Below are 16,315 nucleotides of genomic sequence, written 5' to 3' on the forward strand. Positions count from 1 at the left end.
GGTTACAGAGACGGGGCTGATCTACGACTAGTTAATAAACACGAGCCGCATGAGCGTTCGCTCAAGTTAAATATTATCTTGGGTTCAGGTCATTTGGTCGGACGCCAGCAACAAATCGGAGCGGGTAATCGTTCAGGATCTTCCCAGCGCCGGGAAAGAGGCTGAAGTCATTTATTTTTACAGAAGCGTTGCACAACCGTGGACGTGGGCGTTTGTAGAGAAAGCGTCCTGGCCCTCGGTGTTCGGCGGCAGGAGCGAGGAGCGAAATCCCGGAAGAGCAGCGCCGGGGGCCGGGCCCCCGAGGGCCCGCGGGCTCGGTGCTAGTCGCCGCACGCACACAGAACTGGGGCAGAACACGGCTCGTCGTCTGCACCGGATCACAACCACCACCCACCACTGCAGAAACGCTCAGAGCCGAGACACAAGGTTGCTCCAGTAAACAAGTCTTTTTATCAATATGTTAATATACATTGTAAAAATACATACGGTGACACATTATAAAAGCTTTTTGATCTTCTTTTTAAATATCCTGTGAGAAACAGAGACGTATTAGGACAGAAACTGGCTTGTTATAACAGCTTTCCTCCCTTTACTGACAGAAACCTGGCCAGCCAGGAATTCTCAACTAATTCAGTCGCTGATACAGTATTTGATTTCAACATTTCCTCTGATATCAACGCTCCCACGCCTCCAATCCTGAGCTGTGACGTCCTTTTAATAACTCTGGCCTTAACAGATCTAACGTGTGGCCAAACCATTCTTCCTAATTGTACACATCTAACTTAAAAACCCTTTTAAGCAGGACAGGAATTTAAGTCTCACTTTTTTTTTTTAAATACTGACACAAACACATACTGTACAAACACTGGTGAGTGATGAAACATATTAGCTCTGTTACGGGACAACGTCCAACTTTATCAGAGGGTGAAATTCAAGACTTCAAGACATTTTGTGTCTTCATTGATCCCAATTTCTAAACCAAGTCTCAAAGCAGATTCTTCTGTAAAAACTGATGGTTTAGTTTAGACGTTTACACAGAGCATTTCAGTTTCTTCTCGCAACTGATGGGATGTAGTTCCCAGCACACTGCGGCTGGTGTCACATGCTGAGTAACGGGATCTGCCAGATCATGATGGTGGAGGTGGTGTCCTCGTGTCGCGACTGCTTGGCCTTCCTGTTCACCCTGCGGTGGCCCAAGCCGCCGGAGACCACCAGCAGGGAGCCCGCGTCCACCTTGCTGGCTCGCCGGCCTCTCTGGTGGTGCGCCGGGTCGCGGAGCACGTCGTACAGGGCCCCGTCCTCGGGCCCGTGCTCCAAAGAGCCCTGGGACGGGGCCAAGGAGCCGCAGGACGACGACGACAGGGAGTCCTGGAGGGCCATGGCGGTGCAGCCGGCCTCGCCCAGCCACACGGCCCGGCCCTGGGGGGGGGTCGGCCCGGGGTCCGAGGGAGCCTGGAGGTCCGCGTCGTCCGTGTCTCTTGCCGGGACTGAGGTGGAGGAGGAGGACGGGGGGGCGGAGGGCCGGTTGCACACGGCGGCGGCCATAGTGAGGAACTTGACCGGGCCGTTGTGAGCGTGCAAAGACACCATTCCCCGACCTGGAAGCAGGTATGTATACTGGTTGGTTTATGGGTTTACTCAGTACAGTACGCACACTGTGACCTGTAGTCAACCTAGTAAACTGAACAACTGATCATAGCTATTCATTTGTTTCATGGTCCCCTCCGCTCCATTGATCGTTGTCTTACCTGTGACTTTAGGAATCCCCTGCAGCCTGGGCACAGAGAGGGCCACGGTCACCCCCAGGTTGGTCCCCACCAGCAGCAGGCCGTAACACACCAGGAGGCTGCTCACAGACACTCTCTGGTTCCCTGTGGCAACACAACCACACGGGGCTTTTCACCAGACCAGCTACTGACAGTGGCAGAGATGAACCGTCGGCCCTCGCGCTGAGACGCGCCGTTGGGGCACATCAGAATAATCCATGGCTAACAGGCCACTTCAGCAGGCCTGAACGCATGGTGCGTGGGAGACGGGGAGGCGTAGCGCTCTGAACGAAGCGGCGCTTCTGCAGCGGTGATGCCGAACACGTTATTTGTCTCCAGGGCAACGTGAAGAGGGCGCCGCGAATAAAAGCAGGCCTTTAGAGCGTCTGAAAGGAGGGAGAACGCGGCGTCGCAGCTCGCCGCGAGCCAAGCAAACAAGCACAAAAGCGCTAATGTACCAGAATGAGCCGCGCGCGATGCCGCTCAGGAATCTTGCGGGAGCTGCGACAGTCAGGAAAACTTACGGCGTTGCCATTTGGGAGCGTAACAGCCACGGTTGCTGAGCTGATGGAGGCTTTCAGAGGGACCGCTCAGGCCTGCAGACCGGGCTGGTGCAGGCGAGCCATTCCTGCGAATTTGGCTCGTTCCCTCATGAAAGCCTTAGAAATAGGTTTTGCAACAAATGGGAACTAGTCAGACGTTTTCTCTTCATTTTTTTTTTTATAACTGTAATAAGAACCTTTTCTGGCCTGCTATGTGGGAGGCGAGACTGTCATGAGTCATTACCGCAGTAACAGCTTGGCCCGAGCTCCCTCCCTCGGAGTAATCCTCTCGGGCTTTAGGAAAAATTGCTGCCAGTCTCGCTGCCTGACCTGCTCACTAGAGATGACCCCCCCCCACACACACACACACACACACGCACACACACACGCACACACACACGCACACACACACGCACACACACACACAGGTACCATGGGCCCTGCGCTCCCCCCCCCACGTGCTTCTAATGAGGGCCTGGAGTAAGCAGTAACACGCGGGCCGCTGACTGGGGGTCTTGCTCAACTTCCTCCTTTCATAATATTTGGAGTTCCCCACCCAGAGGGCGAACTAAAATAAATCCAGAGTGAACGTCAACACAGCCTGGCTTTGGCCCCGGCCCCACACCAGAGCACCACTTTGATCTGCACTTAGTCCTGACAACCGACAGCAGGAGGGAGGAGTAAATCCCAAACATTACACAGTAATAAAACACAATGACAGCCATTCAGTAAGTCTAGAAATAACCGAGATCAGCAAAAACGCAAGAAGGCAGAATTTCAATCCCTTGGAATTTACACACTCATTGCTTACATTGCGCCCACTGTAAGACTGCCGCATTCCCAGGAGCAGACTCCATGTTAGCCACTTTAGCTCAGCACTATACAGCACATGACTGCACCATCCAGTGGTTGGTTCAGTCCACCAGTGGCTCACGTGCATGAAACAGGCAGACATTAAAACCTGGCGAGTTGGGAGCAACTTCGCGGGGCAGGTTGGCAGATTAAGAGCATGAAGCGACCGCAATAAGGCTGGCATTCAAACAAAGAAAAGCTGGAGGTGTTATTTACTGACCCCCCCCGGGCGTTTGTCTCCCATCGGGCCATGCATGGCTGCCTATTTAGGTCAGAGAGCAGCAAGGCAGCCGCGGAGCCACCATCCTGAGACGCCCTCCTAGAACAGCCCATCACTTTATCAAGCGCTTATAAGAAACTTTTGCCTGAATCCTGATTTATTTCATTCCTAACTCCCTGAGATTCAGACTTGAGTGTCAGTTTTACTGCACAATACTTACCATCATTTACACTGATTATTACGGCTTTTATGTCTTAACCTACTGCGTATTGCAGACTGCAGCAGAGGGAGCTAGCTCCGACAGGCACAAACATGAGGAGGATAACCTCACCTAGAGCACCACCTGCATTTAATACTGCACCGTTCACGGAGGAATTCGCCAGCAGACAACGCCCCGCGTTCCTTTTCTCTGGAGCTGATATTGTCCGGGGCATCGGTTCTAAGTTCTAAGTCCGGTTCTGCAGACGAGGGCAAATCGCATTAGGGTGTGTAACTTAATCTCCCCGCGAACTAACGAGGACTTCCTGTAGAATCAAACAGCGGATTCATGGAATGTGTTTTCCCTCTACTTCGGATTTCTGGCCTCCGCCTCACCGAGGCGCTTCTTTCCCTGACACGTCCACTGTGGGCCGTCCATCCTGCACGAACTCTCTGCTTGGCACTTCCAATCCCATCAGCCCCTGCAGCCCATTTTCCCCTCACGCCCTCCTCCGTAGCCAGCGGTTGGCAGACAGACAGAGCCGACAGGTGGATTTCATACATAAAAGCTTTATGAATACTTGTTACAACCGCACAACAGCTTGTGCGGTTGTAAATTCGATGCAGGAACCTTTGTGCTGACTGACAGCCGCACCGTGACGGTTATCAGGGGAAGCGCGGTCTTAATGGCGATGCCCAGGGGATGAAAGCTTTCATGCGCGGTGGTCTGACTCAGGACTCGCTTCCTCTGCGGTCGCATGGATCCTATTAGCTAATATCGGCAGCGAGGCTGCTTTTATCGTTTACATCTGTCAAGCACAGAGTCCACTTGTTACCCTCAGTGCTGATTATCAGATTTGGCTTTTCCCCACAATAACCAGAGAGCACAGACACACTTGAGTAGTTCCTACATTTTTGGTCGCAATTAACGATTTCCTCAAGGATGCTTGGATTTGTAAATAAATCTAAAATAAATCTTTTCTATCAGATGCTTGATGCTACACGATCATTGTGCCACAGTGGATGATCTGTAACCACGGATACTAAAACCTGAGAGGATCGTTCTGTGTAGCAGTTTGTTTTTAACCCTTTACACAAACTATTTTTTTCTTCATAGATGCTCCAAGTCACAATTAAACTCGCCCTGTGAAAGTGAATTACATGACTAATAAATGCTGCTTTGTAGGAGATCAAAAGGTTAAAAAACCACTTGAGTTCACCATCAAGAAGAACCCGCTGTCAAAAACATTACTCTAAAACTGCCAAGGCAACTTCGAAAATGTGATGCAAACCCACAGCTGTCTGCGGTACCAAGCTTGAAAGAGACAGAAATGAAAAGCAGCAGCGACTGGACTGCACAAATCCCTGCTTCGCTGCAGAAGAAACCTCCACTGGAAAAAAAAAGAAGCAGTACGTTCATCCTTTTGGACTGCGTGTTTTTGGGTCAAGCTGATGTAACACGGCGGATTACGAGATCCAAAGCTACAGGCTGCTCTAATGACTTCAGTCTGGGACAGTAGTCACACACAAGAGTGATTTTATCTGAATATCCTTGGCACGGGGAGGGAACCTGCTAAAAACAATACGATCTGCTGTGACGACAACCCCCACACTAACACAACCAGTCTTAGAGGTAGATCACACCCACAGACACTGAAAGCAGTGTTCTCACAGAATATAATTCATGTGGGTTCACATTGTCTGGAGGTTATGCTTCATTTGTCTCTAATGACAGGTTTACAGTGGTGGTGCCTTACATAATCAGGGACCTGAGGTGAGTCATTGTGTTGGGGGCGATTAAAGTAAAGTAAATCACCTTTGAAAGAAGAGACAACCCTGCGTTTACACTAAAACTCCAGCGTGTTCGTCTGAAGAAATAGGCCTCAGATCCTCTTGCACTTGTGTAGATTTGTTGATCCAAAGAGTTAAAAGAATTCCCACATATCTTGACAAACCTGCCATAACAGGAGCTGAGAGGCACCAGGTAAGAAGACAGCAGTGGAACCCGTGTGACAGCTCCCGACTTGAAAACATCTGTTTTCGAATAAGTGGTTGAACATGAATGAACAATTACTGTATCACGGCGTAGGAGCTTTGCTTGGCTGCTCTTTGTCACTCACTAAAAGGGCTCAGCCTCAGTCAGGCATGCAGATCACATACTCAAGGGCCAGCAGAGAGACGGAAGCGGGGGTGGTTAAAAGGGGTGAATCCCTCATATTTTCCCAATCATTGCTTTGTTAGTCTCCAAATGAATACTGTACGCGGTCCTACCGGGCAGTACGCTGTGCACTGGGGTGGCGATGTTAATGTCCTGCAGGTGCTCCAGGGTCTCTGTGTGGAAAAGGCGGAGTGTGGAGCCGGAGCTGAAGGCGATCCAGATGCCCACACCGGCCACCACCATGTGGGACACCACCATGCCCTCCTCCTGGTGGGCCTCCAGCTGCCTCTGGGTGGGACGACAGGACAGGATGATAGCACGTACTGTAGGTCCATCTAGCCATTTGAAAAGCGGCGTGAATACCAGTCAACACACAGAACCATAACCTGTCTGTTTGGACTGTGGCAGCTCATGTGTTGTCAGTGGTTGTTATGTCTGGGACCCTGTGATTATGCCTTACCATGACAGACAACAGCAAATATGGCCAAATAAATAAATACCTCAGTGAATGGCCAATACTATATTTCTACCATTCTGAGACTATTTCAGATTTACTGTGTTTAGTCCAGTAAACTAGGCTTTCTACATTGCCATGAGTTACATAACCTCACCACACATTGCGTCTTGTGTAGGTGGAGCTATGTTTGGCTAAGGAGAGTCCTTTCACATGGGTCATAGTACAGGGCTCCAAAATTGTGCCAACAGAAGCACAAGAGAAGTAGGAAGTGCCAGTGTCATTGGTAAGAGTGGATGAATTTATACTTAGTCTACTTTTATTACCCTTTTTGACATTATTGAGAGAGAGGGAGTGAGACAGGCAGGTGGTCCAACATAATGAGCTTAATGAGACTAAACTGATTATGAGCGAGAGCATGTCAGAGAGCCGTTACTATTCCTGGATCCATGGAAGGTGCTTCCTTTTCCCTAAACCAGGCCAGTGTGGTCACATGCATCCAGGGAACAGCAGCAATAATACAGGATATGGGCTGAGAGAGAGCAGGAGATCTGATCTGACAGACCTTCAGTGGCCACATTTTAGAAAACATAGGACAGAAGATAAACAAATGTGGATGAAGAAATATACCAACACTCAACAACCACTTCACAGTCAATTCAACCTCAGCCGTTTCCCCACTTAGTTTGCTGATGATGTGTCACTTCCTGCCTTATCTAATCTTTATATGCTCAGGACGTGCTCCTCCCCTGCTCCCTATAATTAGTCAATCTTTGCAAACAACATCCTCTCCAAATGATGCCTTTGATTTTGTTCTTGTTCTGGTCTGTCGCATTACAGGCAGACTTTCCCATAGGCCTGAGAATGATCAACTCCATCATGGTATGGTTTTATCTGAGCTCGACAGACTTGGACGGATACACGAATAAGAAGCGTACGTACCTCCACAGAATGCGTGTGGGTGCTGATGATGAAGACCTGTCCACCTGACGATGCCCAGAGGTGCTCCTCCACAGCCAACATCGCCTTAACTGGCAGCACTCCCAGCTTCAGCAGTTTGGGCTTCTCACAGCTCCACAAACCATCTGTAACAACAGACACAAGACCCTAAAGAACTAAACTGTAATAGATTTATATACAAATGTACAGCTTCTGATGAAGCAATACATCCATCAACCCAAAAAGTAATATTACTATCACTGCGTTATAATCAGCAACATAAACCTCTGGCTTTTATTGCTGTAAGAGTCTCCACTAAATGGCTCACACTTCACATGAAGAATACAGTAACAGCCACTCTGTCTCAATAAATGTCATCTATAAAGGGCATCTGCATTTATAATTTCATAGTGGAGTGGCCATTGATGGTTTTCACAGCCTTCACTATGAATATAGATCGGCTGCGAGGCATTAGTCAGAGCCGAGCCCGATCCCACACGCACCTCCCACACACTCTGTTCTACAGTACATGTGCCTCGCACCTTCGGTGCCAGTTCTGCTGCAGCAAAGCAGCCCATGCAGCGACGTTACAAATTTAAAACACAGCATTCGAGCAGCCGTTAAAATCGCCCGGTATGAATTGGATAAACTGTCTGACAGAGAAAACGGTAATATCTAAAAGGCACCGATCTCCGCGTTCAGCCAGGAGCTCCCTGCCTCGAATACAAACTTCATTTCCTCCAGATACCGCATTCTTCCAGCTAATCTGGGTCAGGAAGGGAGCGAGGCCTCACCAAAAGTGTTTGTCTAACAGAAGGCACAAAAGCTCCTATTGAAGGCAGAGATGCCATGCAGGGAGAGATGTGCAGAGGTACAGTCATGACCGGGAAAGTGGAGGTAATCTATGAAAGGGGGAAGTTGGGTTCAGTTTCCCAGCTATGCACCGTGTATATTATTCTAATAATCATTTCGTGTAGGTGAAACTCCTCCTTGAGAAAAGAAATTGAAAAAAAAAACTCCACATTAGTGCCAAATTGCGGGCTTATGTAAGTCCTCCCCTCTGAAGCCTACCCACATCGCACTTCTCCAACAGTAGCGTTCCTTCATTGCCACATCAGCTGCAGCAAACAACAGCGCGTGAGCCAGTGAATGCTGTCAAACTTTATCATTTTCTGCAGACAATGCAACAACAAACAAGACAAGAGGACAATCTCCAAGGAAAAAAGCAATGAAGTGGACAATGCAGAAGCGCAGAGGGGGGTTTATAGCCTCCGCTGACTCTCTGTGACGTGTGACATTTGCCAAGTGATTGTGCTGACTAACAGTGTGTGAGATTGAGAAGCAGGGGGACAGAGAGTAACAAGCATGGCAGAATGAGGCTGACTGGCCACAGTCAGACACTGCATCAACATTTCCACGCAGGACAACTCAGCACAGACGGCTTTAAAGACAGAGCCACTGTCTGTTCAGTGCTCCTCAACAGCCCATTACTCATCCGTTAACAGCCGGCTTTCATCAGCAGAGAGGTTCGACATCAAAAGGGTTTAGGCCGATTGTTTCCCTTCTCCTGTGCAGCGTGGGCCTACTTTAAATGCTAATGGAGCAGAGGCAGAGCCGAGCTGCATTACAACAGCGGCGCGGGCTCCAGTCTCCCAGACGAACCAGGCGGCGTGAGTCATGGTTTCAGCAGAAGGCATCATGTCTCGGTGACAGTGACGGAGCTGTTGATGGGTACAAATCCTGCAAACGCGACGCGCCGGGGCCCAGGACGCGCTCCTGGGAATTAATGTGACACAGCAGCGGTGAGGAACGATGAGATCAGCTACTGAAACTGCTGAACTGCTGCGTGTTCCAACATTCAGCTAGAAACCCACACACATCTGTGACATGTTCATAAAAACAATAGAGGTTGCCAAAACAGTGTGAATGGTGGTAAACAAACCCAGTTTCTGTTTCGATTCCTCTTCAGGCCAACCATGATATTAACAGATCTACTTTGAGTCATATGGCGATTTGAAGGATTCTTCAAACAGCAGTGGCCTAAGATAATAATACAGAGAGTACCTACTGTATAGTTACATTTGGCAGGGATAACAAGGATTGTGCTGTCTTTTGTTCCACAACATGTACTTATCTTTGCCCATGGTATGTCACACAGCAGACAAAGAAGAAGAATAAAAGGAATCAAAAATGAAGATGTTCCTGTTCCTGGGAAACGTGATGAGTCTAGCCCAGATTTTATACTGTGTCTGTGCATATGTGTACAAGAAAACAACAAATACTGTAGGTCACCCTTGACAGACCGGCTTCTCCAGACAGTCAAGCCAAATGAGAAGAGGGGACCCTGAACCCTGCACAGAGAACCTCTGATTCATACAGTATGCGATCATATCAGAGAGGGTCACAAAACCACGTGTGAGGACCCACAATAACGCTTATATTAGAAAAGGCCAGACCTCTTGAGACTGTTAGACAATACTGCTTTCTGCCTGCAGCTGGAAAAAGTCCAAAAGCATGTTCCTTGGTTGTTTCAGTACTTTAGTAACTTAATATGAGCAGCGTGTTACGAGTTGCTAAATCCCACAACCAAGATGTGAAGAAAGCAGCAGGGCTCATATTAAAGTACGAACCCAATTATGGTTAAACTTACTAAATTCTAGGGTAGTGGAGACTAAATATTTGAGTAAACAATGTCTGCGTACACCTACACGCTTCAGTTTAATTAGCTCAGTGAATAAGCAATAACAGTACCCTGTACCCAATAACCTGATCACAGACTTGTGACCTGTGCAACCTCCTATTGCGCACACACGCGCAACACACACGCGCAAACACACACACACACACACACACACACACACACACACACACACACACACACACACACACACACACACACACACACACACACACACACACACACACACACACACACACACACCTTGGGATCGGGAGTACACTGCCACAGAGCCGCTGACCAGGCCAACATAAAGACAGTGCCTCTTGTAGACGAGACTGGTGACTGTGGACTTGTCTGGCGTGAAGAAATGCTGCAGACGGACCTTCTTAGAACGTTGGCTGCTCTTATATACGATGATGCTAAATAGGAAATAAGATTACAACAATACAAGTGATGCTTTAATAAATGCTACTGATATCTGCTTTTCTAATAAATATTAATACGTGAGTAAAAGCTTTTATTGGCTTCTATTTCTTTTTACACTTTCACACACTAAAGTCAAAGCTTGCACACCTGCCGTCCTCCATGCCCAGACAGACACTGGGAGTATTGCCGGCTGTCGCTGGGGAGACGGGCTCATTTTCGGGGACCTGCTCACCGTTCTCCTGGGGTTGCTCAGCAGGGACAAAGGCCATGCAGAGGATACGAGACTCGACATTGAAACACTCAGTCACCTTCGGGCTGGAGCTCTGCATGGCCACTATGGCTATCTGACCCATCTGGTTGGTGCAACTCGCAACCTGAAACGAGAGAAACAAACAGGACCATGATTTATATACAGTAGATGGTTTCACACTGCTCTAGACATCACAATATAAAACTAGTTTCAAGTTATTGATGAAATGAAGGCTAGCATTGTGAGTTTTTATTTCAACAAAGAAAAAGTGTCTCACCCAGACACAACCATGACCCACAGCAGGAGAGTCCGCTGTGCTCTCTGTGTTGATGTGGGGTTCTGGGTTGTGAACGGCACACTCCACCTGTGACAGAACAGAGGTGATTATATTTTATACCAGATCAATACTGGAATAGAGTTTGATAACCTAAATAAACAAGTGTATCCAATTACTGAGAAGAAAAATAAATCCAACTAAATGACCTAAAAGTGCTAAAAGTGATGAAAGATGAAATTACAATATATGTAGATCATATGAGTTTCATTGTTGTGGACATGTGTATTTCAACGGCCATTCAGCACACAAATTTAAAAAGCCCTCTGGCCCACATAAGGATCAAACCTTGACATTATTAGCATCGTGGTTCAACCAATTGATTCAACCAGCCGGCAGCGTCACCATGCGCTGACAAAGTTACACAACATAACCCATGGAGCATCTCCTGGCACCGGACGGCAGGTGTAGCCAGGTGAGGACCCAAACGCACAGCGTAGAGACAGGGCTGGGTAAAGGAGTTTTTTTATTGCAACAGCACACAACACCAGGCAGCAGGGCAGTCGGGGGGGCAGGCAGCGATCAAAACCGCTAAATCCAATACTCCGGCAAACGTACAGGCAGGGACAAGGCAAAAGGCAAGGTCAAAACAGGCACGAGACAAACCCACAGACTTACTGGGGCGCTGGAAGCCTGAACAAACGGGTAACATGGAAAAAGGTCCGGCAACTGGAACAGGTGAGTACTGGAGCTTAAATCACAGAACTAACAACTAACTCAAAACAGCTGGTAAATCGCATGACTAGTTAAAACTGGCAGGAAGAGAAACAGGCAGACTGAAAACAAAACAGGAAGTCCAAAATAAAACTGGAAATAAAGGAAAACATGATTATGGCACTGACACTGTGCTCACGTCTCCTCACTTTTGAAGTGAGAAAAGGTCTCACCTTGAACTCCTGCAGCTTTGACATGACCACAGGCATCTGTCGAAGCAGAAGCGGGTGCTTCTGTTTTTTGATGTGATTCCCATCATCCTCTGCGAAGAACCAGCCGTGCAGGTTGTCCTCCTCTGATACAAAAGCAGACATATGATAAATCTAAAACCCTATATACGACTAGCGAACAAAATCTGAAAAAGCAAAGGCTGGGAAAGAACAACACCATGTGAATCAATAAAAACTACTCTAAATAAACTTTATAAATATGGTACACAACTGTGCAAAGGAGCATCCAGACAGTATACTGTACCTAGTGCCAGCTTGGCCATTTGCAAGTTACTGATCCATGACTGTTTGATAGCTGGGCTCAGAGTGTTGAACACTGCACTAAAATAAGTGGGTTTCCCCGACCTGCCAACAGAGCATAAAACACTAATTATGATACAGAATGAAATTCTGAAATTTTATTCTTTGGTGCTTCTACTATACTGTAATTTTGAAAGAGTTCTGATGTGAAGTATACTATTGTATAAAGATGCTATTGTAGGGAGAAGGTCACATTTCATAGCTGCCCTTTACGGAACATTAGACAAACCAATGTGTGTTTTTTGGTGCTTGGACATTGTATCACAGAACTGTGACTACACCATTTTTAATGTTGCAGAACATTTGAAGTCATATTTAAAAGTCTTGTATTGCAGAGAGAACTAAATTTGTTGGAAGTGTTTTGAGCCAAACATCAGAGTTCTTTAAATACGATTTAGATGAATGATTAATGCTCTGAGAGGTGTCAACCACTGGGTTGAATTTGCATGACACATCTCACTCTACAGAGTCGGGTTAATGCCTGAATGTTGGTGAATAAACCATTTCACTGGTTAGCATCAATAAAGTATAATACCCACTATGATGAAACAGAAAGAGCTCTATTTAGTGAATCTGTGACAACGGGGAACATGAGTCTGCTCATTCCACCCTGACTGAAATGACAGGATGTGACAGAAAGGCAATAGAAGTCAATGTCAATTATCACTTCTCTCAGCAGCTTCCGTGCACATGTACTATACACATCGTCTGCGTGCGCGAGTCTGGGGAGGGGTTCCTGTATGAACGTCATCCCTCCTGTCACTGTTTGACGGCGATGTGTTTGGCAATTGAGGGATCATGGGAGGAATCGGAGAGGCACAGCTGTGTTTCCAAACATACCCATGGATAATCTCACCAGCTAAATGCTGCGGGGATTAGGAGCGCAGTGAGGAAGTGACAGCGAGACAGAAGGGCAGAGACAGTAATGTTCCGCAGAGTGCCAACGAGGAAAGGGCAAAGCAAAGGGCACCCTTGAGGGCGCAAACTCTAACAGGGTGTGTAAATGTGCAGCATGAGCTCCGGCAACAGCTGTAGCACTTATTCCCAAACACAGAGAAGCCGTCTATAGGAGAGGATGGAATAAAAAGCAGGCTAAGAGGGGATAAAGGCAAACCCAGGACACACATTGTCAATTTAATGGCTTATAACTCTAATACTCTCCTAACGAGTATTAAAAGTCTGTCTGTTTGACAAATAATGTTAAGCTTTTTTTTTTTTACAGTATGTGTAAAAACAACAGACTTGTCTTGTTTTCCAGGCAGTTGGAGCTGGATCCTACACCGGTCAGCTGCCCTGATCTCCTCCTCTTTCTTCAGTATCAGCCTCTGGAGACCAGATACCCAGTCCTGGGCCACGGTTGGGTTTACGTTCTGCATACATAAGGGAAGCAGGGAGAATATGTATAGGAGAGGAGGTTAAAGGATGTAACACAAGATTTAATTGTACCACTACATCTACACCCCCATCCATCAGAACCTAATGATGTATAAAGGAATATAATGCAAGTGTGTCAGTTTGATGGTAAACACACTGTGTTTTGCATTTACTAAAAACACACACACAGTAATAATAAAACTGGTGCTTATGTTTCAAAAAATCATTTGCGTAAAGTAACTTCAACCCTCTAGATAATTTATCTAGAAGGTTTAAAGTGTTCCTAAAATAAACCTTACATAACATCCAGTACCTGTTTGTATTTACGGTCTTGGCAGTAACATTTAGGTTATGAAATGTGGTACTGAGAATCTTTTTGGCAGCTGACAGCTCAAACATCTCAGTCCTGCCGCCTCTTTTCCCCAGCAGCCTGTCCCTCACTGCGTCTGTGGGAGCCGTCTTCCTGAAAGCTCCTCTGTGACGCTGCCTCTGACAGACCCCCCAGCACAGCACAAACACAGCCTCCACTCCACCAACACAGACACAGACAGGCCTGTGTGTGTGTGTGTGTGTGTGTGTGTGTCCCCACAGGCTTGAATGGGGCAAATGAACACATAAGGGAGTCCAGGTCTGCCCATGCTGGCACATTCCACAGCTCAAACATTATATGCCTACAGTACTACAGTCAGCCCATCTGGGACATTTGAAGAGAAACATCATGAATGTGATTCCTGGGGTAGAGTGGGGGAAACTTTGCTGAGCTACCCAGCATTTTAATAAATACTTTAACAAATGCTAAAGATAATCTGTTCATCAAAAAAACAATCTGTGACACATTTTAAGATGCCTGATATATTTAGTACCTGATAGTTTCCTTTGAGGCTGCTGATCATGTTGGAGATCTGGTTGACCAGGCTGAGATCATGGATCAAGTTTTGCAGATCCTGGTACAACTGACCGGGGCCCATGTACAGCTTGTCTACACACAAAAACACTTTATTATTAAAACAGCCCTTTTTTTAGTTTTAGCAATTTGCTGCTTATAACCACTGAAATAAATGCGACCGGCTCTACAGAGAAGAAGAACAAGAGGGAAATTAAAAGTCAACATATGAGCTAAAAAAAAACCTGTGAAAGAGTTTCCATCGGTCAGTATAAAGTACAATTTGCAATCGTTGAGCAATCTGACAGAAGCAGGTACAGCTGGAATAACAGAGGCAGAGATCAATAAAAGGCAATCAATCACTTTTCTCCAGGGGGCAGTCACAGATCTGCCAACTTGGCCGTGATATTTCCCAGTGCCCGCTCACATCTGTGCTTCCCTCTCATCATTTCTTTAAACGTGTAGTACATGTACATCACATTCCTTCACATGCCCTTTAATCTATATTGGGGAACAAAGGGTTAACGTGCAGCACAGTCTCTGGCAGCCAAACACTGTCCACTCTGTTTGCTGTTGCCTTTCTACTTTCTCTTTTCCCTTTGCTTCCATCTCCTCCTCCTCGTCTTCCTCTACAATAGCCGTCAGGTCGGCCCGGTGCTGCCACTCCATGGCAACCCAGTCCAGCCCTCGCTTCAAAGTCCTGCTGACGGAGCATTGTCAAATGTCACATTGTAGGTGGTCTCCCAGATAATGAGAAATGTGAGCAAGCTTGGACTCAGCAGACTGACTCACACGCATCTTATGCTCAGTGACTCGTGCTACTTAATGTTCACTGATCAAATCAGTCACTCTACAATATCTATAGGCTGTTCTCATTCACAAATGAAATATGGACCACATAGTCTGCTTTTCAATAAAACACAAGAATAATAATTCTACCATCATTAAATGATTGAACTGACCATTCCCACAGGCAGGGACAGCACTGTGAAACTCATTTCAACCCAAATCCAACTTCCTGAATGGTTCTTTGTTTGAGTGCCAAAATGCCAAGTGTTCTCTGACTACACAGGCCTGGGAGCATCTTCAGCAGCAGAGCAGTCATCCCAGCAATTACACACTTCCTACAAACAAACAATGGATCTGCAAATTACATACTGGCCTTGTGAGCAGCAGGAAGCGCGGCTCTAAATGAGCGGCCTGCGTGGTGGGGCGACCGCTACGCAGCGCGCAGGAGAAAAGAACTAAGCAGAGGGACATGTGAAGTGGTGACATCAGACACTTTTCATTGCCTCGTTGCAGCCCGGTGACTGAGCTGCTTTGGCTGAACACAGTGGACAGACAAACGATAGTTTCCATTTGTTAAACGTTCCTGGACAATACACATATTCTTTCACATTTTCGCAAAGACAACAAAAATATATTTAGTTTGGAAAAAACAAACTTTAATTGAACATCAGTATGTTACTGCCTGAATGCAGTAATTCAGTTAAACTCATCTAGCGGCTGGACTGTTCATATATCTCAGTTAATTATGTGAGCAGGGCAGGTGGCCTCATCGAAAATGGGTGCAGAAGAGAGTCAGGAAAGTAGAAGTGGAATAATGTGGAATAAAATAAGAAAGTGATCATGGGTGTTGAAATAAATAGACGTTCTTAGACTAACTCCTATACGAGAGAGAGGAGAGAAAAGCAACATCATAATAAACAAGCTCAGTAATAATTCCAACCCACCACCACTGGCAACTGAAAGAGAGAGGGAATTTGACCTTAGCTTGAATACACGTAGACTTTGAAAGACAGGGGCATCAAAGGCAGCATCAAAGCACTGGAAAGCTCAGCAAAGCTGGCTACCACTGGCTCAGCGCAAACACCCACGCTCCTGACATCCTAGATCCTAGAATAAAAATTGCAGCGCTACGGCCACAGAATCATACACCCTGCCTATGCCTCTTGTTTGTCTAATCTGGGCTTTTTAAAGTGGCTGAGCAGCTGT

At 46.8% G+C, this 16,315-nt stretch overlaps 1 protein-coding gene across 3 annotated transcripts in view; it reads right to left on the minus strand.

Moving 5' to 3' along the window:
- Positions 1–431: 431 nt before the first annotated feature.
- Positions 432–16,315, minus strand: part of arhgef10 (Rho guanine nucleotide exchange factor (GEF) 10) — a 33,228-nt gene continuing 17,344 nt past the window's right edge. For all 3 annotated transcript variants that reach the window (XM_029139763.3, XM_029139761.3, XM_029139762.3), the window contains 11 exons: positions 14,301–14,416; positions 13,306–13,433; positions 12,008–12,108; positions 11,707–11,828; positions 10,763–10,849; positions 10,383–10,609; positions 10,071–10,228; positions 7,133–7,275; positions 5,850–6,024; positions 1,749–1,871; positions 432–1,598 (listed from right to left, as the gene is read on the minus strand). In XM_029139763.3, the coding sequence (XP_028995596.1) occupies positions 1,099–1,598; positions 1,749–1,871; positions 5,850–6,024; positions 7,133–7,275; positions 10,071–10,228; positions 10,383–10,609; positions 10,763–10,849; positions 11,707–11,828; positions 12,008–12,108; positions 13,306–13,433; positions 14,301–14,416 (1,880 nt within the window). In that variant the 3' untranslated portion in view covers positions 432–1,098. The remainder of the gene's footprint in view (positions 1,599–1,748; positions 1,872–5,849; positions 6,025–7,132; positions 7,276–10,070; positions 10,229–10,382; positions 10,610–10,762; positions 10,850–11,706; positions 11,829–12,007; positions 12,109–13,305; positions 13,434–14,300; positions 14,417–16,315) is intronic.

Source organism: Betta splendens, chromosome 22 (assembly GCF_900634795.4).
Source record: "Betta splendens chromosome 22, fBetSpl5.4, whole genome shotgun sequence".
NCBI lineage: Eukaryota > Metazoa > Chordata > Actinopteri > Anabantiformes > Osphronemidae > Betta > Betta splendens.